Below are 17,258 nucleotides of genomic sequence, written 5' to 3'. Positions count from 1 at the left end.
GTACAGTTTTTGAAAATGTTTACAAATTGTTTACAATGATGCTGTTTTTTAATAAAAACAAATTTGGGGGAACACCCATTAGTTTTCTAAGAGGAAGAACAAAGCTCTTTCTTTTGCCATGTCACATCACTAGCAAGGCACAAACCTTAGTGTATGGTTTTCTGTCACCTTGATGATATTTAGTTATTTTGAGAAGCTATCTCCTTTTATTTCAGAGAAAGTATCTATATAACAGACCAAATAGCTCACATTTTCTGAAGCCCACATAGAGTGAGTAAATAACAAAATAGCAATTTTAAATGGCACCTTGGCTGATGAGTTCCTACACAAGGCAGCAGAGGCTCTGATGCCAGACTGCCCAGTGTTCATGTCAAATGCCAACTCTGCACTAGCTGTGAAAATTTGGGCAAGTTATCCCCTTCCCATAACTCACTTCCCCTATCTGGAGCATGTGGTAACAATAGCATTTTTAACACCCTTAAAATATAGTCCGTGGCACCTAGTCAGCATTCTATAAACATTGCTTGTACAAAAATATGTATGTTTACTACGTTATTTTGTTTGCAAAGAAAGCTGTCTCACACTGATGCACAGAAGAATCCCCGTGGGGCAGAAGACAAGACAGGAGGCAAATAGAAATCCAAGGTTAGGTTCACCAGACAGCTCAGCTTTGTGGAAACAGGGGGTCAAGGTTACTTTGAGATGACCGAGCGGAGGGAGTTCTGGAACTACATACTTCTCCTTACTGGTCATGTGATTCTGTTTTAGTTCACGTGTCTGCTTTTTCTGTCCCCTTACTCACTGGCTTCCTCTGCTCACTAGTCCAGTTGACCCTTGAACAATGCAGGGGTTAGGAGCACTGACCTCCTATGTAGTTGAAAATCAGTGTTTAACTTTTGGCTCCCCCAGAACTTAACTAACAGTAGCCTACTGTTGGCCGGAAGGCTTACCAATAATGAGCGTTCGATTAATACATATTTTGTATATGTATTATATAATGTATTCTTATGATAAAGTCAGCCAGAGAAAAGAAAATGTTATTAAGAAAATCATAAGGAAGAGAAAACATCTTTACAAGACTGTACTCTATCGATACCGTGAGTTTATGTCATCTGTTTACAAGATGAATCATCAGTACCTACATCAGTATTGCCTTGCACAATACAAAACGCTGTAGATCTTATATGTATTACTAACACTAGACATAAAGAAATGAAAAGATAATGTGAAAAATTCATATTTATTTACAGGTATAATGATTCATTGATAAAAAGAAGCAGAAATATGATTGCTTTATGGTAGCCTAGTGTAATAAATAGGATTGTTTCACGGGAGCCTAGCCTGTACACTAATGAATGAATCATTATAAAACTTTTATGGCATAGAGTATTACAGTCATACTCTACTATAATATTGGAAACATTATTTTAAAAAAACCACCTGTGATGATAGGCTGATATTCAGTTTCTCCAATTATGAGAGAAAGGCATACTGTATGGTAGTGTAATTTTTTGAAAGCAAAGTTATAAAACAGTAAGAAAACTAACACATTATTAATTTGATTTTAAATAACACCTTATATCTATGTAGGGATAGACTAGTATCTACATATGTTTCATGCACTCATGACATACCTTTTCTTAAATTTTTTGATATTTCTTGGCAGTGTGGTTTGTCTTGTCTGAGAACAATTTTCAAATTGTCACAATTCTCCAAAAAATTTACCAGTGTATTTATTGAGAAAGTTTTGTGTAAAAGTGGACCCACGCATTTCAAGCTCGTTTTGTCAAGGTTCAACTGTAGGTTCTTTTCACTCGTAAATTTTACTGGCATAGGTTCAGCCTGCCATGCCCTCATTCTTTTTCTGAGAAAGACTCCAATTATCTCAAGGCATTGGTTTCAACCAGTACTTTGACACTGAAGGAACTGTCAGCCCGTGGAGTGCTTGTCCTTGGAACAGGTCGCCACTGCTGCCCCAGCTGCTGTGTTGGGGGTAGCTGGGTCCTGTGGTACAAAACATGGGCGGCCATGGGCAGGACGGTCACTGTGACTGATGCTTCCGGTGTAACTATTTTTTTTAAATTTATTTTATAAAATAAAAGTATAGTTGAAGTATAGTTGATTTATTGGGTTGGCCAAAAAGTTCGTTTGGATTTTTCCATAAGATGTTACTTGGCAAACAGAAATTCTAAGTCTAGAGGACATACAGCAGATTACACTTAGCAAATATGAAGATGTTTTCTTTTTTTTTTTTTTAACAGTTGGGAATTTTATAGCTTTCCTCTTTCTCCTCAAATTGTATGTTTTTAAAAAAAATTTATTGAAGTGCAATTGATTTACAGTGTTGTGTTAATTTCTGCTGTACAGCAAAGTGATTCAGTTATACATTCTTTTTCATATTCTTTTCCATTATGGTTTATCACAGGATAACAGTATAATTATTAACGTGTGACCTAGAGGTCCTTGATATGGCTTTCCTTATTCTAAAGAGTATATGTGTAGGAGGGAAGAGCAAATAAGAAGTACGCAATCTTGCTTCTGTTCTTAAATCTGCAAAGCATCTTTTACAATGTTTCCTGGTGTCCAACAGGAAGTAGGGGTGTCGGCTGTGATCAGGGATTTCTAACAGACAGTGGTTTGCTTCTGACTCCTCATTTTCTGCTGAGGAAGGGAAACTGCTTTACATTTAGAATTTGCTTTATTGGATGCATAGAAATTTTAGTGAGATGCTAAAGTGTTTTCAGTCTGAAGACATTTCAGGATACTTGCAGGGATCTAGATTTTTGCTTTGTATCTAGTCACGTAGGAAGTTTAATGGAGGAAATAGTGAATCGAGTATTTGTATTAAAAACCCATGGTGGTTAACCTTTCTTTCACTTTGATTTTTATAGCTTTTGACTGTATTTGGGAATTTCCTTGAGAAACCAGTTGTCATGGAAATTTTCAGCCCACGTTACAGCACACTTGTGCACATGTTCAGTGCAGAGTTGGATATGTGTAAGCAATTGTATAATGAACACGTGCAACAGGTGAGTGGGGGGGGATAAAGTCTGACAGACCCACAGTATCATATTTTGGGTCAGGGTGTCAAGTAGAGCTCCACTGAATGATAACTGAAGAGTAGATACAGGCTCTAAAATTGTTATGCTTTTATGTAATTGATTTCCTTATGGATATGAAGAACCTGCTTTAGGACAGTAACTCTTCTACTAATCAGGTTACTTTGCATGTATGTTCTTTATATTTGTACTGTAAATGTTCCAAAATTAACAGTTGCCTACAAGGTTGGAGTGTGCCCTGATTAAATGTTCCCTTTCATCCTCTTCACCACAATATCAATTTGCAGATTGAACAAGGAAATGTAGTCCTTAACAAGAATATGCCATTTACCTCAGGAAATATCAAATGGGCTAAAGAGGTCATGGACCGACTTCAAATGTTTTGGTCAAACTTTGCATCTCTCCGTGATCTGTAAGTAGTTAGGCTTCTTTCGTGGTAACATTATCCCTTCGACACAGGCAATTTTTATATAGGGTAGTGAGCTGTTCATTTTAGCACTTAAAGAGTCACTGCCTTACTTAACTCTTGTCATTGCTTGGGCTCATTGAGAGGGATTTATCCCCATGGTTTGGGAGTATGTTTAGGACTTAGAACTTCATATATTTCCATGTTTTTAGGTCTTTTTTCGCTTTTCTATTTCACCCACAATATGTTGATAGCTTTTTGTTATTGTTTTTCCTTTCTCCAATAGCTAGCACTCCTGTTATTTTGCAGACTTTTGTATCTTTTTCTTTTCTTTGTAGGAATTGATAACTTGTTGCTGTTTGCATTTAGTAAAATGTTTGGAGTTCCATTTATTTCATATCTTTTAAGGCACAGACTATGCAGAAGCATTATTTGACCTTTATTGATTTTCTTCCTGATTTTTATAGTGTACTTTCTTATTTCTATCATATATTACTATAAAGTAGCTAAGCTGAGATCTATCTAATGTATAGAAAAGTAAAAAATAAAAAACATATTCCTACAGATTCTTGGAAAGTCCTGATCACGCCTGGATTTATCAGAAGTATACTGAAATGACAGCTTTGCTAGACCAGTTTGAAAATCGTATCTATAATGAATGGAAAAGTAATGTGGATGAAATCTGTGAATTCAATTTGAATCAACCCTTGGTTAAATTCAGTGCCGTAAGTGGTCTTCTCAATGTCAACTTTGACCCAAAGGTAAGGGTTTGGGTCAACTTTGACCCAAAGGTATTTTTAAAATGTTTCATAGATGCCCTTTTTATTATAAGAATATTCCTCATACCTCCATTCATTTGTATTTTATTTTGGGAAAATGTCAGTGCTACGAGGATTATAACTAAAAACAACTTCTAATAGGTCTTTGTTTTAGGGATTTGCTTATCAAATTCTATATTAATTATTCTTTCTTGTTTTGTCTTGTAATTATTTATTTGCCACTCCCACTTTACTGGATAATGAGTTACTTGAGAGTAGGGTCCATTGGATTTCATCTTTGTGTTTTGTGTGTCTAGCATAGTGTCTGGCACTTGGTAACATTTAATAAATATTAACTCAATTGAACAGAATCGTTAGTCTTTGATCAGATGTTTTCTGGCTTAGGTTTTCTTGCCCTGTCTCATGGCAGTCCAACTGTATGCCTAGGAGGTGAAAGTTAGCCTCACTGAGTTTAATAGTCACAGTCTGTACTCAAATTCTGTTCTCTTTCCCCGAAATATTTCAAAGAATTGCATCACTTATTTTTTCTTATTAACCTCAGCTCAGGTATGTAAATATGTGACCTGGAGGACTGAGGGTTTGCTTTACCTTCTGATTTCATAAAACCAATTTATAGAAACTGAATTCCTGAGATATTTTAGGGATAATCCCTACAATTTTACCTGAAGGGATTATAAACATACCAAATATATTGTACTAGTGAACCTATGGAGTGACAGCCTAAGGAAGTCAACTGGTTTACCTTCTAAAGCATGTGGTCTTTTCCACAGAAACTGTGATTTAGGGCTACAGTCAGTTTTGCTACAACACGACATATGCATTCCTAAAATTCACTGCACTATGAAAGACTGCACAATAAAAAGTACATTGCTGATGGGGAAAATGAGGGTTAGGGTACAGTACTCAAAAACTTTGTCAGTGATAACGTTTAAAAAAATAAATAACTCAGACAGAAAGACAGATATTGTATGATATCACTTATATGTGGAATCTAAACAATACAACAAACTAGTGAATATAACAGAAGAAGCAGACTCACAGATATAGAAAACAGACTAGTGGTTACTCCTGGGGGGAGGGAAGGGGTGGGGCAACATAGGGGTAGGTGATTAAGAGGAACAAACTATTAGGTATAAAATAAGCTACAAGGATATATTATTGTACATCACGGGGAATATAGTAAATGTTTTATAATAACTATAAATGGAGTATAACCTTTAAAAATTGTGAATCACTATATTGTACACATATAACTTACATAATATACAGCAACTATACTCCAATTAAAAAATAACAATAAAAACAGAAAAACAAAAAAAGGAACTTAGGAAGAACAGTAGCATAGTTTTATACATTTTAAATGGTCAAGTAATACATAAATGCTCCAATGAATATAGTACTTTCCCTTGACAAAGACCTGAAGTTTGCTCAGGGAAGTGCGTTATGACTTGTGCATTACTGTGAGGTGGTGGAAGGAAGGTCATTTGAAACCAGACAGAGAGTTGGGCCACCAGAAGTTGGATGGGCTGGCTCATCACACACCTATGAGTGGAGGTACCTGGTGGATGTTTGTGGTGTGTGCATATGAGCATTTTGCATATTCCTAAGCCTTTTTGTTCAGCTGGTTGCAGTTTTTAGCATTTACCTAGCTGTTTATTGCTGATGAAACTACAGTTAAGCAAAGACAAAACTTGTGGCATGTTCACAATCCTCCCTCATGTATAATCATGTTGTGTTTTCAAAACAAGCATTATTATAGAGCTAGCGGTGTTTGGAAAAGACCGAGGTCGGCTTATGGCCACGCATTTCAGATCTTGGCGTGTACATGTTGCTCTTTTTTTGCTTGAATTCTTTCTCTGACAGTGGGCCATAGCCAATGATTTCTACCTTTATTATTTATACTTCTGTATCATATGGAATGTATGATTGTTGCTTTTAAAAAACATAAGAAACAAAAGCCCCTTTGCCTTGACAGTTTGAAAATATTGTAATCGTTGGATGAAATTTTAAGCGTTTGATTTTAAAAATAGAATGATATTCTTGGGCATCCCTGGTGGCGCAGTGGTTGAGAGTCCGCCTGCCGATGCAGGGGACATGGGTTCGTGCCCCCCTTCCGCGAAGATCCCACATGCCGCGGAGCAGCTGGGCCCGTGAGCCATGGCCGCTGAGCCTGTGCGTCCAGAGCCTGTGTTCTGCAACGGGAGAGGCCACAACAGTGAGAGGCCCGCGTACCGCAAAAAAAAAAAAAGAATGATATTCTTAAATCATGTTAAATAATCCTTGCTTTTCTTTTAATAGCTAGTGGCCGTATTAAGAGAAGTTAAATACCTTTCGATGTTGAAGAAATCAGACATACCGGATTCAGCCTTAGCCATCTTCAAAAAAAGAAACACTCTTTTAAAGGTCTGTGTTTTCAGATATTAGGGCGGATTTTGAATAGAAAGTTTGAATTTTAATTATTAACATGTAGACCTAAGATACTTCCATGCCTCCAAGAGAAAGTAGCTTTAACACATGTGGCCCTTTTTGTCTTGGGGTTTTCTTTTGAATCAGTCCATTGGAAATCTTGAACTTCTTGTGCAAGGATATAATAAGCTGAAACAGACTCTTCTGGAAGTTGAATACCCCCTGGTTGAGGAAGAGCTGAGGTCTGTGGATGAGGAACTGCAGGCAGCCGCCACATCACTGACGTGGCAGGATGACTGCTGGGGGGACATCGAGAGGATGAAGACGGCCACCTCAGAGTTGGAGCGCAGAGTGGAGCATGCGCAGAACAATGTCAAAGTGATTCAGCAGACGATGCAGGCTTGGGTGGAGTGCACGCTCCTTCCCCGGAGAGAACACAGGCGGGAGACCGCCTTGACTTGGGAGGACAAGGGTGATTTGTTTACGAAAAAATACACGCTAATCCAGGAAGATGGCTGCAAGATACACAACTTGGTTGAGGTACTTGCTTTAAAGTCTTCGAAATGTATAGCAGATCCTTTCACTTAGTTTAGAAAAGAGCAAAAATAGGTAACCTAATAACGGAGGGCCCTTTTTCTGGTCCCAAAAGAACTTTAGGTATGGTTTTGTTAAGCATTGCAAATGGAGGAATTTGTGTTACTTGTCTGTAATTTCTGTGGCCCTCGCTGTGCTCATTTCTAAGGGAAGAGATAGGAATGTGAGATCTTTTGATGAAACAGAAAGGCTAGAGATGGTGTCCTTACCTTGGTCATAGTTATCTCCTGTTTTGCTGAATGCCTCTGTGTGTCGTCCGTCTTGTTTACCTCATCTCCTGTAACCCTTTCAGCCATCTCCTGAGGGTGGCAACAGTAGTTACTCTCCTTATAACAAGTACTTGAGTTTTTACAACAGTGATAGGCACTATTCCAGGGTTATCAGTGTAAGAGAAGACAAATAAAACAACAAGAACAAAGAACAGAAGGCAGAGAAACAAAAGCATAAAACAAAAAAGTCTCTTGCCTCTTGGATCTTACATCCTAGTTAGGGAAGATAGAAAGAGAAAATAACAAATATATAGTGGTCTCTTCAGTCGGTCACATGAGCAATGGTGAAAAATAAAGCAGAGATTGTGGGATAGAGAAACAGTAGCAGGTGGGGTGGACACTGTGTATAAGGTAGTTAGAAAGGCCTCTTTACTAAGGTAGCATTTCTGCAGAGAACTGAAAGGGAATGCGCTAGGTGGGAAATGGAAGAAGGATGTTCTAGGTATCAAAGTACACAAGCTTTACGGTAGGAGTATGGGTCGCTTGTCTAAGGGTCAGTTAGAGAGCCAACATGCCTGAAGCAGAATTTCCAGGGGGAATAATAGTAGGCGATGAAGTTTGAAAGGGCTTAAGGGTACATCCCGCTGGATCAACGGGCCATTTTGAGAACTTTGGGTTTTACTCTGAGGGAAAATAGCAGCTGGAGACTCTCTGCTCAGAAGCTTTCCCTGTTGAGTGTAAACTGCAGGGGGGTCAGGAGATGGTAGACAAGGAGACCGTTAGGAGATGAGTCTGTAATCCGAGTGAAGATGGCTTGGGTCCAGACGGTAGTGATAAAAAACAGTCGTATGCTGGATGTGTTTTGAAGGCAGAGCCAAGAGGATTTGCTGTGATCAGTCAGAGGAGAGAGAAATTAAGATGACGTTGACGTTTTTGGTCTGGGCTGCTGGAAGAATAGAGTTTTCCTTTACTGATACGGGGAGGGCTGTGGCAGAGCAGATTTTGCAGGGAAAAGACAGCGTTTGTTTTTGGGCACATTAGTTAGACATGCCTGCCCAAGGGCAGAGTTTTGCACAGGCTGGCATTGCAATTGTGTGAAGAAAGGGTTTGAAGAGTAACAAACTTGCTCACCGAAAAGTAAGATGTGGTACATTTGATATGCTCTATTGAGTATGTGTCACAAGAAGAAAAGAAAGAAAAGAATTCATATGGATTTCAAAGTTTCTGTTGACTTCCAAGTTTGTCTGAAACATGTAAGAAAGTTTTAATTTTCCCTACTGGTAACAATTTGCTAGGACAAAGACTTTGCCTTCTTAGATGACTGCCTGTGTTAGCATCCTTGGGCTGCTGTAACAAAGTACCACAAATGGATGTCTTAAAGCAATGAAATGTATTCTCTCTCAGTCTGGAGGCTAGAAGTCTGAAATCAAGGTGGGGGCAGGGCCATGCTCCCTCTGAAGGCTCCCCCTAAGGCCTGGGTAGCCTTGAGGGAATCTCGGGGATGTTCTGATATGTAAAGAAGGTATATTATCTGGAAAGTGGTTTTTTCAGCAATGTCTTAACTTAGTCATGACCTCGACTGTTCCTAGTTTGCCGAGATGGCTGTGAATTATTCTGCGACTTTCAGGACATCCTTACAAGTGTTTATGCATTGGAATCTGCCTCATGGAGGACAGATGATGGATTACAATTAGTTTCTTCTGATACATTTTCTTGATAATAGGAAAGTGGGCTCCCTAAACAGTAACTTGGGGGTTTTAGACAAGTAAGATATATGAATGTTGATTATAATGCATTGAAAATATTGCCAGTACATGAGTAAAAATAGTTACAAACAAGGTTTTGCAGTGGTATTCTCGGAGAATAAAGTTGGAATTTTTCTACTAGTAAATGGACTCTTTTTCCCTTAAATCAAAAACTAAGAAGCTTGGAAGTCACTTAGACCTGTGGAGTGCTTCCAACTTGAGGGAACTCAACTTCAAAATAGAGATGAAATGATTGTTTCTGTAAGTTATCTTTTAAGTGACTTTTCCCCCTCTTATCAGCACATGAAATTGAGCTTGGTTCTCAGATTTCCAGCAAGGAATGTGGTTTAGGGGAAAGACATAGAAACACAGCAGAAGGTGTGTGAGTTCTGCCCTTTCATGCTACATCCTTTGTGGCTGTAGGATCTCTGTGGATGGTCTGCAGTCAGTGTCTCAGATGAAGAGAGAAGGGCAGAACCGTGCAAGATTGGGTCTGGAAGGGACCCGAGCGATCGTGTAGTGACCCAAAGCCCTCCTATCTTTTCCTTTTCCTTTTCCTCCCTTTACCCTAGATTGTTGAACATACAACAATTTCTTAAAAGTGGCACTGTAGTGATATAAGCTGGATCTCTTGGTATGAGAAAGTATGAACAGTGAGGCAATCGCAGGTATATTACTGAGATATGTTGGAAAGAGCCCTACTCTGGGGAGTCAAGAGGACTGGCTTCTAGTTCTAGCTCAGCTGCTTACTTCCTATGAATGTGACGCTGGATGTGTTTTAGGTCTTTGTTTTATACCTTAAAGATGAAGAGCCTGAACAAGATAGTCTTTGAGGATATTTTTTCACCCTTCCAACCCCTAGACTAGCTCCTACAACGGAGCCAGGACTGCTGTGTACAGCTGCCTGGGATGTGTACTGCCCAGCTCCAGGGGTGTGGGTCACATACACTACACAGGTGTGAATGCTTCCACGTGGTTGGCAGGCAAGACAGCATCCCTGAAAAGAGCAGTTCTTAGATTTGTTTGAGGACAAAAAACCCTCAAAGAACTTGTTCATCTCTGCCCTGCTTTATCAGGATCCAGACTCACCTCTGTTGTTCTGGTTCTTGCCTGTAGCACACACCTTTGAATCTGGGATCATATATCCACAGTAGTGGATAATCACAGAAAGCAGAGAGCATAATCTACCTTATAATCAGCTCCCATTTTAGTGTCGTCTTTTCTGTGTGCTATAGTAGTTTCTGCCTTGGGCATCTGCCCTCTGGCCTGTATAGACTGTGTAACCTTTGCCACTCAGAAGGTACTTCTGGAATCAACCTTGCTGCTTACCTGACCTTTTCAAATCGCTGTCCCTAGGCCTGCCACACTGTGCCCAACCTCTAGCAGTCCTTAACCATGTCTGTGTCTGGCCCTGTCATGCCCACTGGCCCATCCATTACTTTACCCACATGCTAGGGAGATGCTGAGGTCAAAGACTTTCATATTGTTGAAGCACAGAGGGAGCCTGGACTTCACCAGGCCAGTGTTTCCCAAGCCAAGTTACTGTTTTTCCACAAGCTGCTCATAGGTGGTTGGCACAAAATATCTTTGTGTTTGGAGACAATTGGTTAAACCAGGTTAAATGGACTTTAACATAATAGGTACACTGTGAGTCTCCAAGAATGGCCTAAAACACATAGCTCTTTGCTGACTTGGTGATCTTTAGATACCCCAGAACAGCGTTCTCGGGAGGACCACTTTGGGAAACCTCATTTACAGGTGAGGCCAGGGCAGGCAAGGTCCAAGGCCACAGAGAGTCAGGGACAGGGCCAGAACCAGAGCCCAGGCCCCATACATCTAGGATGCATTGGGAACTAGTGTATTTCTTGTGTGCATAATATTTGAAGATAGCAATCTTCTTAATGATTTCACCTTTAAAGAATGACTTTTTTTTTTTACGTCTTTATTGGAGTATAATTGCTTTACAATGATGTGTTAGTTTCTGCTTTATAACAAAGTGAATCAGTTATACATATACATATGTTCCCATATCTCTTCCCTCTTGCATCTCCCTCCCTCCCACCCTCCCTATCCCACCCCTCCAGGTGGTCACAAAGCACCAAGCTGATCTCCCTGTGCTATGCGGCTGCTTCCCACTAGCTATCTACCTTATGTTAGGTAGTGTATATATGTCCATGCCACTCTCTCGCTTTGTCACAGCTTACCCTTCCCGCTCCCCATAGCCTCAAGTCCATTCTCTAGTCGGTCTGTGTCTTTACTCCCGTCTTACCCCTAGGTTCTTCATGACCTTTTTATTTTTCTTAGATTCCATATATATGTGTTAGCATACAGTATTTGTCTTTCTCTTTCTGACTTACTTCACTCTGTATGACAGACTCTAGGTCTATCCACCTCATTACAAATAACTCAATTTCGTTTCTTTTTATGGCTGAGTAATATTCCATTGTATATATGTGCCACATCTTCTTTATCCATTCATCCGATGACGGGCACTTAGGTTGTTTCCACCCCCTGGCTATTGTAAATAGAGCTGCAATGAACATTTTGGTACATGACTTTTTGAATTATGGTTTTCTCAGGGTATATGCCCAGTAGTGGAATTGCTGGGTCGTATGGTAGTTCTATTTGTAGTTTTTTAAGGAACCTCCATACTGTTCTCCATAGTGGCTGTACCAATTCACATTCCCACCAGCAGTGCAGGAGTGTTCCCTTTTCTCCACACCCTCTCCAGCATTTATTGTTTCTAGATTTTTTGATGATGGCCATTCTGACTGGTGTGAGATGATATCTCATTGTAGTTTTGATTTGCATTTCTCTAATGATTAATGATGCTGAGCATCCTTTCATGTGTGTGTTGGCAATCTGTATATCTTCTTTGGAGAAATGTCTATTTAGGTCTTCTGCCCATTTTTGGATTGGGTTGTTTGTCTTTTTGTTATTGAGCTGCATGAGCTGCTTATAAATTTTGGAGATTAATCCTTTGTCAGTTGCTTCATTTGCAAATATTTTCTCCCATTCTGAGGGTTGTCTTTTGGTTTTGTTTATGGTTTCCTTTGCTGTGCAAAAGCTTTGAAGTTTCATTGGGTCCCATTTGTTTATTTTTGTTTTTATTTCCATTTCTCTAGAAGGTGGGTCCAAAAGGATCTTGCTGTGATGTATGTCATAGAGTGTTCTGCCTATGTTTTCCTCTAAGAGTTTGATAGTTTCTGGCCTTACGTTTAGGTCTTTAATCCATTTTGAGCTTATTTTTGTGTATGGTGTTAGGGAGTGATCTAATCTCATAGTTTTACATGTACCTGTCCAGTTTTCCCAGCACCACTTATTGAAGAGGCTGTCCTTTCTCCACTGTACATTCCTGCCTCCTTTATCAAAGATAAGGTGACCATATGTGCGTGGGTTTATCTCTGGGCTTTCTATCCTGTTCCATTGATCTATATCTCTGTTTTTGTGCCAGTACCGTACTGTCTTGATTACTGTAGCTTTGTAGTATAGTCTGAAGTCAGGAAGCCTGATTCCTCCAGCTCCATTTTTCGTTCTCAATATTGCTTTGGCTATTTGGGGTCTTTTGTGTTTCCATACAAATTGTGAAATTTTTTGTTCTAGTTCTGTGAAAAATGCCAGTGGTAGTTTGATAGGGATTGCATTGAATCTGTAGTTTGCTTTGGGTGGTAGAATCATTTTCACAATGTTGATTCTTCCAATCCAAGAACATGGTATCTCTCTCCATCTATTTGTATCATCTTTAATTTCTTTCATCAGTGTCTTATAATTTTCTGCATATAGGTCTTTTGTCTCCTTAGGTAGGTTTATTCCTAGATATTTTATTCTTTTTGTTGCAATGGTAAATGGGAGTGTTTTCTTTTTTTTTTTTTTTTCTTTTTCTTTTTTTTTTTTTTTTAACATCTTTATTGGAGTATAATTGCTTTACAATGGTGTGTTAGTTTCTGCTTTATAACAAAGTGAATCAGTCATACATAAACATATGTTCCCATATGTCTTCCCTGTTGCGTCTCCCTCCCTCCCACCCTCCCCATCCCACCCCTCCAGGCTGTCACAAAGCACCGAGCCAATATCCCTGTGCCATGCGGCTGCTTCCCACTAGCTATCTACCTTACTGCGTTTGTTAGTGTGTATATGCCCATGACTCTCTCTCGCCCTGTCACAGCTCACCCTTCCCCCTCCCCATAACCTCAAGTCCGTTCTCTAAGAGGTCTGCGTCTTTATTCCTGCTTTACCCCTAGGTTCTTCATGACATTTTTTTCTTAAATTCCATATATATGTGTTAGCATACGGTATTTGTCTTTTTCTTTCTGACTTACTTCACTCTGTATGACAGACTCTAGGTCTATCCACCTCATTACAAATAGCTCAATTTCGTTTCTTTTTAGCTGAGTAATATTCCATTGTATATATGTGCCACATCTTCTTTATCCATTCATCCGATGACGGGCACTTAGGTTGTTTCCATCTCCGGGCTATTGTAAATAGAGCTGCAATGAACATTTTGGTACATGACTCTTTTTGAATTTTGGTTTTCTCAGGGTATATGCCCAGTAGTGGGATTGCTGGGTCATATGGTAGTTCTATTTGTAGTTTTTTAAGGAACCTCCATACTGTTCTCCATAGTGGCTGAACCAATTCACATTCCCACCAGCAGTGCAAGAGTGTTCCCTTTTCTCCACACCCTCTCCAGCATTTATTGTTTCTAGATTTTTTGATGATGGCCATTCTGACTGGTGTGAGATGATATCTCATTGTAGTTTTGATTTGCATTTCTCTAATGATTAATGATGTTGAGCATTCTTTCATGTGTTTGTTGGCAGTCTGTATATCTTCTTTGGAGAAATGTCTATTTAGGTCTTCTGCCCATTTTTGGATTGGGTTGTTTGTTTTCTTGTTATTGAGCTGCATGAGCTGCTTGTAAATTTTGGAGATTAATCCTTTGTCGGTTGCTTCATTTGCAAATATTTTCTCCCATTCTGAGGGTTGTCTTTTGGTCTTGTTTATGGTTTCCTTTGCTGTGCAAAAGCTTTGAAGTTTCATTAGGTCCCATTTGTTTATTTTTGTTTTTATTTCCATTACTCTAGGAGGTGGGTCAGAAAGGATCTTGCTTTGATTTATGTCATAGAGTGTTCTGCCTATGTTTTCCTCTAAGAGTTTGATAGTTTCTGGCCTTACATTTAGGTCTTTAATCCATTTTGAGCTTATTTTTGTGTATGGTGTTAGGGAGTGATCTAATCTCATACTTTTACATGTACCTGTCCAGTTTTCCCAGCACCACTTATTGAAGAGGCTGTCCTTTCTCCATTGTACATTACTGCCACCTTTATCAAAGATAAGGTGTCCATATGTGCATGGGTTTATCTCTGGGCTTTCTATCCTGTTCCATTGATCTATCTTTCTGTTTTTGTGCCAGTAACATACCGTCTTGATGACTGTAGCTTTGTAGTATAGTCTGAAGTCAGGGAGCCTGATTCCTCCAGTTCCTTCTTTCGTTCTCAAGATTGCTTTGGCTATTCGGGGTCTTTTGTGTTTCCATACAAATTGTGAAATTTTTTGTTCTAGTTCTGTGAAAAATGCCAGTGGTAGTTTGATAGGGATGGCATTGAATCTGTAGTTTGCTTTGGGTGGTAGAATCATTTTCACAATGTTGATTCTTCCAATCCAAGAACATGGTATCTCTCTCCATCTATTTGTATCATCTTTAATTTCTTTCATCAGTGTCTTATAATTTTCTGCATATAGGTCTTTTGTCTCCTTAGGTAGGTTTATTCCTAGATATTTTATTCTTTTTGTTGCAATGGTAAATGGGAGTGTTTTCTTGATTTCACTTTCAGCTTTTTCATCATTAGTGTATAGGAATGCCAGAGATTTCTGTGCATTAATTTTGTATCCTGCTACTTTACCAAATTCATTGATTAGCTCTAGTAGTTTTCTGGTAGCATCTTTAAAGAATGACTTTTGAATGTATCTTATAAGTGAACTAAATGTTACAAAATCCTGCTTAGATCATTGCCGTCTAGGCTAAGATTCTGCAACTAAGCATTTGAATGTTTCTATGCTGTGCCCCCATATGCAGCCCCTTTAACAAGCCATTTAAATGGACAGCTTTTGTTTTTATACTCACTGTTGTCTATACTGGTCTAGTAATACTTGTCTGTTTGTAGGAAAATAGGATGCTGTTTAGAGCCACTCCTTCTCTGGATGCTTGGAAGATTTATGTAGAATTCATTGATGACATCGTGGTGGAAGGCTTTTTTCAAGCAATAATGCATGACTTAGACTTCTTCCTGATGAACACAGAGAAACAACTGAAATCTGCACCGTTTTTTCAAGCACAGATGATCTTAATGCCCCCGGAGATTCTGTTTAAACCTTCTTTAGAAAGCGAGGCTGGGGATGGCTTCTATGATCTGGTGGAAGAAATGCTGTGCAGTAGTTTCCGAATGTCTGCCCAGATGAAGCGAGTAGCAGCACATCTGGAAATAGCAAATTACCAGGTATGTTCTTTGTAAATGGGTATTACATTTATTGTGAAGTATATACATATTAATAGATTAAGAGATTATAAGTACATTTATTGGTAATATTACTGAATACTGAATTCAGAGAACAGAATCCAAAGAAATCAGCACTGAACAGGAAATATTACTCTAAAAAAATTCAATATATTTACATATATGTTAACCAATTTCGCACATCTCTTTAGAGTTACAAATAAATGCCAAGCTAATTCCAAAGCTTTTAATCTGAATATACTTCGATTTTGAGTTCTAGTGTTCTCCATTCTAATGTCCACTGTTTTTTGCTGTATTTACACCAAGTATGATTAATTTTGTTTGTATTTAACGTAAAAGCAAGATGCTGTGAGCGGATCCTGAGGCAGCCAGGAAAATCAGGAATTTTAGAACAGCTCTTTAAAATAGGATAAAGCCACATGAAAGAAAATGCCTCATTCCTAGATATATAAATGCAAAAGAGAAAACATTAAGAAGCAATATTTCCGATGAAAAGACAGAGAAGGATATAGAGGGTTGCAACTTCCCAGGATTCAAACAAAATGTGCTTACTCAACTACCCAGTCATTTGAATGCTGAATGCCCATACATATACATATATATTAATTACAATTATGATTAATTATAAAATTAGCTTTTATATTAATGATTCAAAATACATTGGGGTAATGGGGAGCACAAGGAAAGGAGAAGTGGGAAAAGCAACACGGTTTTTGATTTTACCAACTATTCTTTTGAAGAATGGCCTTGGATAATGTTAGGTTGCACATAATTGATAGAGCAGGGTTGGCTTTCATAAGTGCTTGGTTCTCCCCTCATTTAGAATGATATGGACAACATGCTGGGCCTGGTGGAGGTCAGGCAGGAGATCATGAAGAGAGTGGCAGACGTCATCAACAAAGTCTTGGACTTCAGAAACACCCTGGACACATACGCTTACCTCTGGGTGGATGACCGGACCGAGTTTATGAAGCGCTTCCTCCTGTATGGCCATACTGTGTCATCTGAGGAGACAGGGCCTCACGCAGATGAAGACTTTCCCAGACAACCACCAACACTCGAGCAGTTCAAAGAACAGGCAAGGCAAACCCTCTGCATTTATGTAGTTACTAGCTTTTTGATTGAGTTGTTATACAGTGACTTTTTTTTTTCTAATTGTAGATTAACATTTATGAGGCTTTGTATGTTCAGATGAGCAAGTTTGATGACTTCAGAGTGTTTGATGGTTGGTTCAAGGTGGACGTGAAGCCTTTCAAAGTGAGCTTGCTAAACATTATCAGGAAATGGAGCTGGATGTTTCAGGAGCATCTTTTGAGATTTGTCATTGACAGGTAGTCTTTGGTATTTGGAATGATAACTTTTAACACCTGACTCCTTCTTAAAATTGAGATATTAATTTTAAGAGCATTAAAACTGCCAGTTCTGTAAGAGAGATAACAAGTAATGTTTAATTAGGTAAATAGTGAAAATTAGATTCAGTCAGAAGTCATACTTCTGAATGTTTTAATGAGCTTCATTTGTGTTTGTGTGTGTGTATACATG

General features: G+C 38.9%; 1 protein-coding gene across 1 annotated transcript in view; it reads left to right on the top strand.

Annotated features, from left to right (window-relative positions):
• Window positions 1-17,012, top strand: part of LOC137228976 (dynein axonemal heavy chain 11-like) — a 46,202-nt gene extending 29,190 nt beyond the window's left edge. Inside the window, exons 6-12 of the mRNA XM_067746174.1 lie at window positions 2,892-3,029; window positions 3,347-3,471; window positions 4,031-4,226; window positions 6,543-6,647; window positions 6,798-7,190; window positions 15,366-15,698; window positions 16,540-17,012. Of these exons, the coding sequence (XP_067602275.1) occupies window positions 2,892-3,029; window positions 3,347-3,471; window positions 4,031-4,226; window positions 6,543-6,647; window positions 6,798-7,190; window positions 15,366-15,698; window positions 16,540-16,911 (1,662 nt within the window). The 3' untranslated portion in view covers window positions 16,912-17,012. The remainder of the gene's footprint in view (window positions 1-2,891; window positions 3,030-3,346; window positions 3,472-4,030; window positions 4,227-6,542; window positions 6,648-6,797; window positions 7,191-15,365; window positions 15,699-16,539) is intronic.
• Window positions 17,013-17,258: the final 246 nt, after the last annotated feature.

The sequence above is a fragment of the Pseudorca crassidens genome, chromosome 8, assembly GCF_039906515.1.
Source record: "Pseudorca crassidens isolate mPseCra1 chromosome 8, mPseCra1.hap1, whole genome shotgun sequence".
Classification (NCBI taxonomy): Eukaryota; Metazoa; Chordata; class Mammalia; order Artiodactyla; family Delphinidae; genus Pseudorca; species Pseudorca crassidens.
The sequence above is the reverse complement of the archived record's forward strand: the minus strand, read 5'-3'. Positions and strand labels throughout refer to the sequence as shown.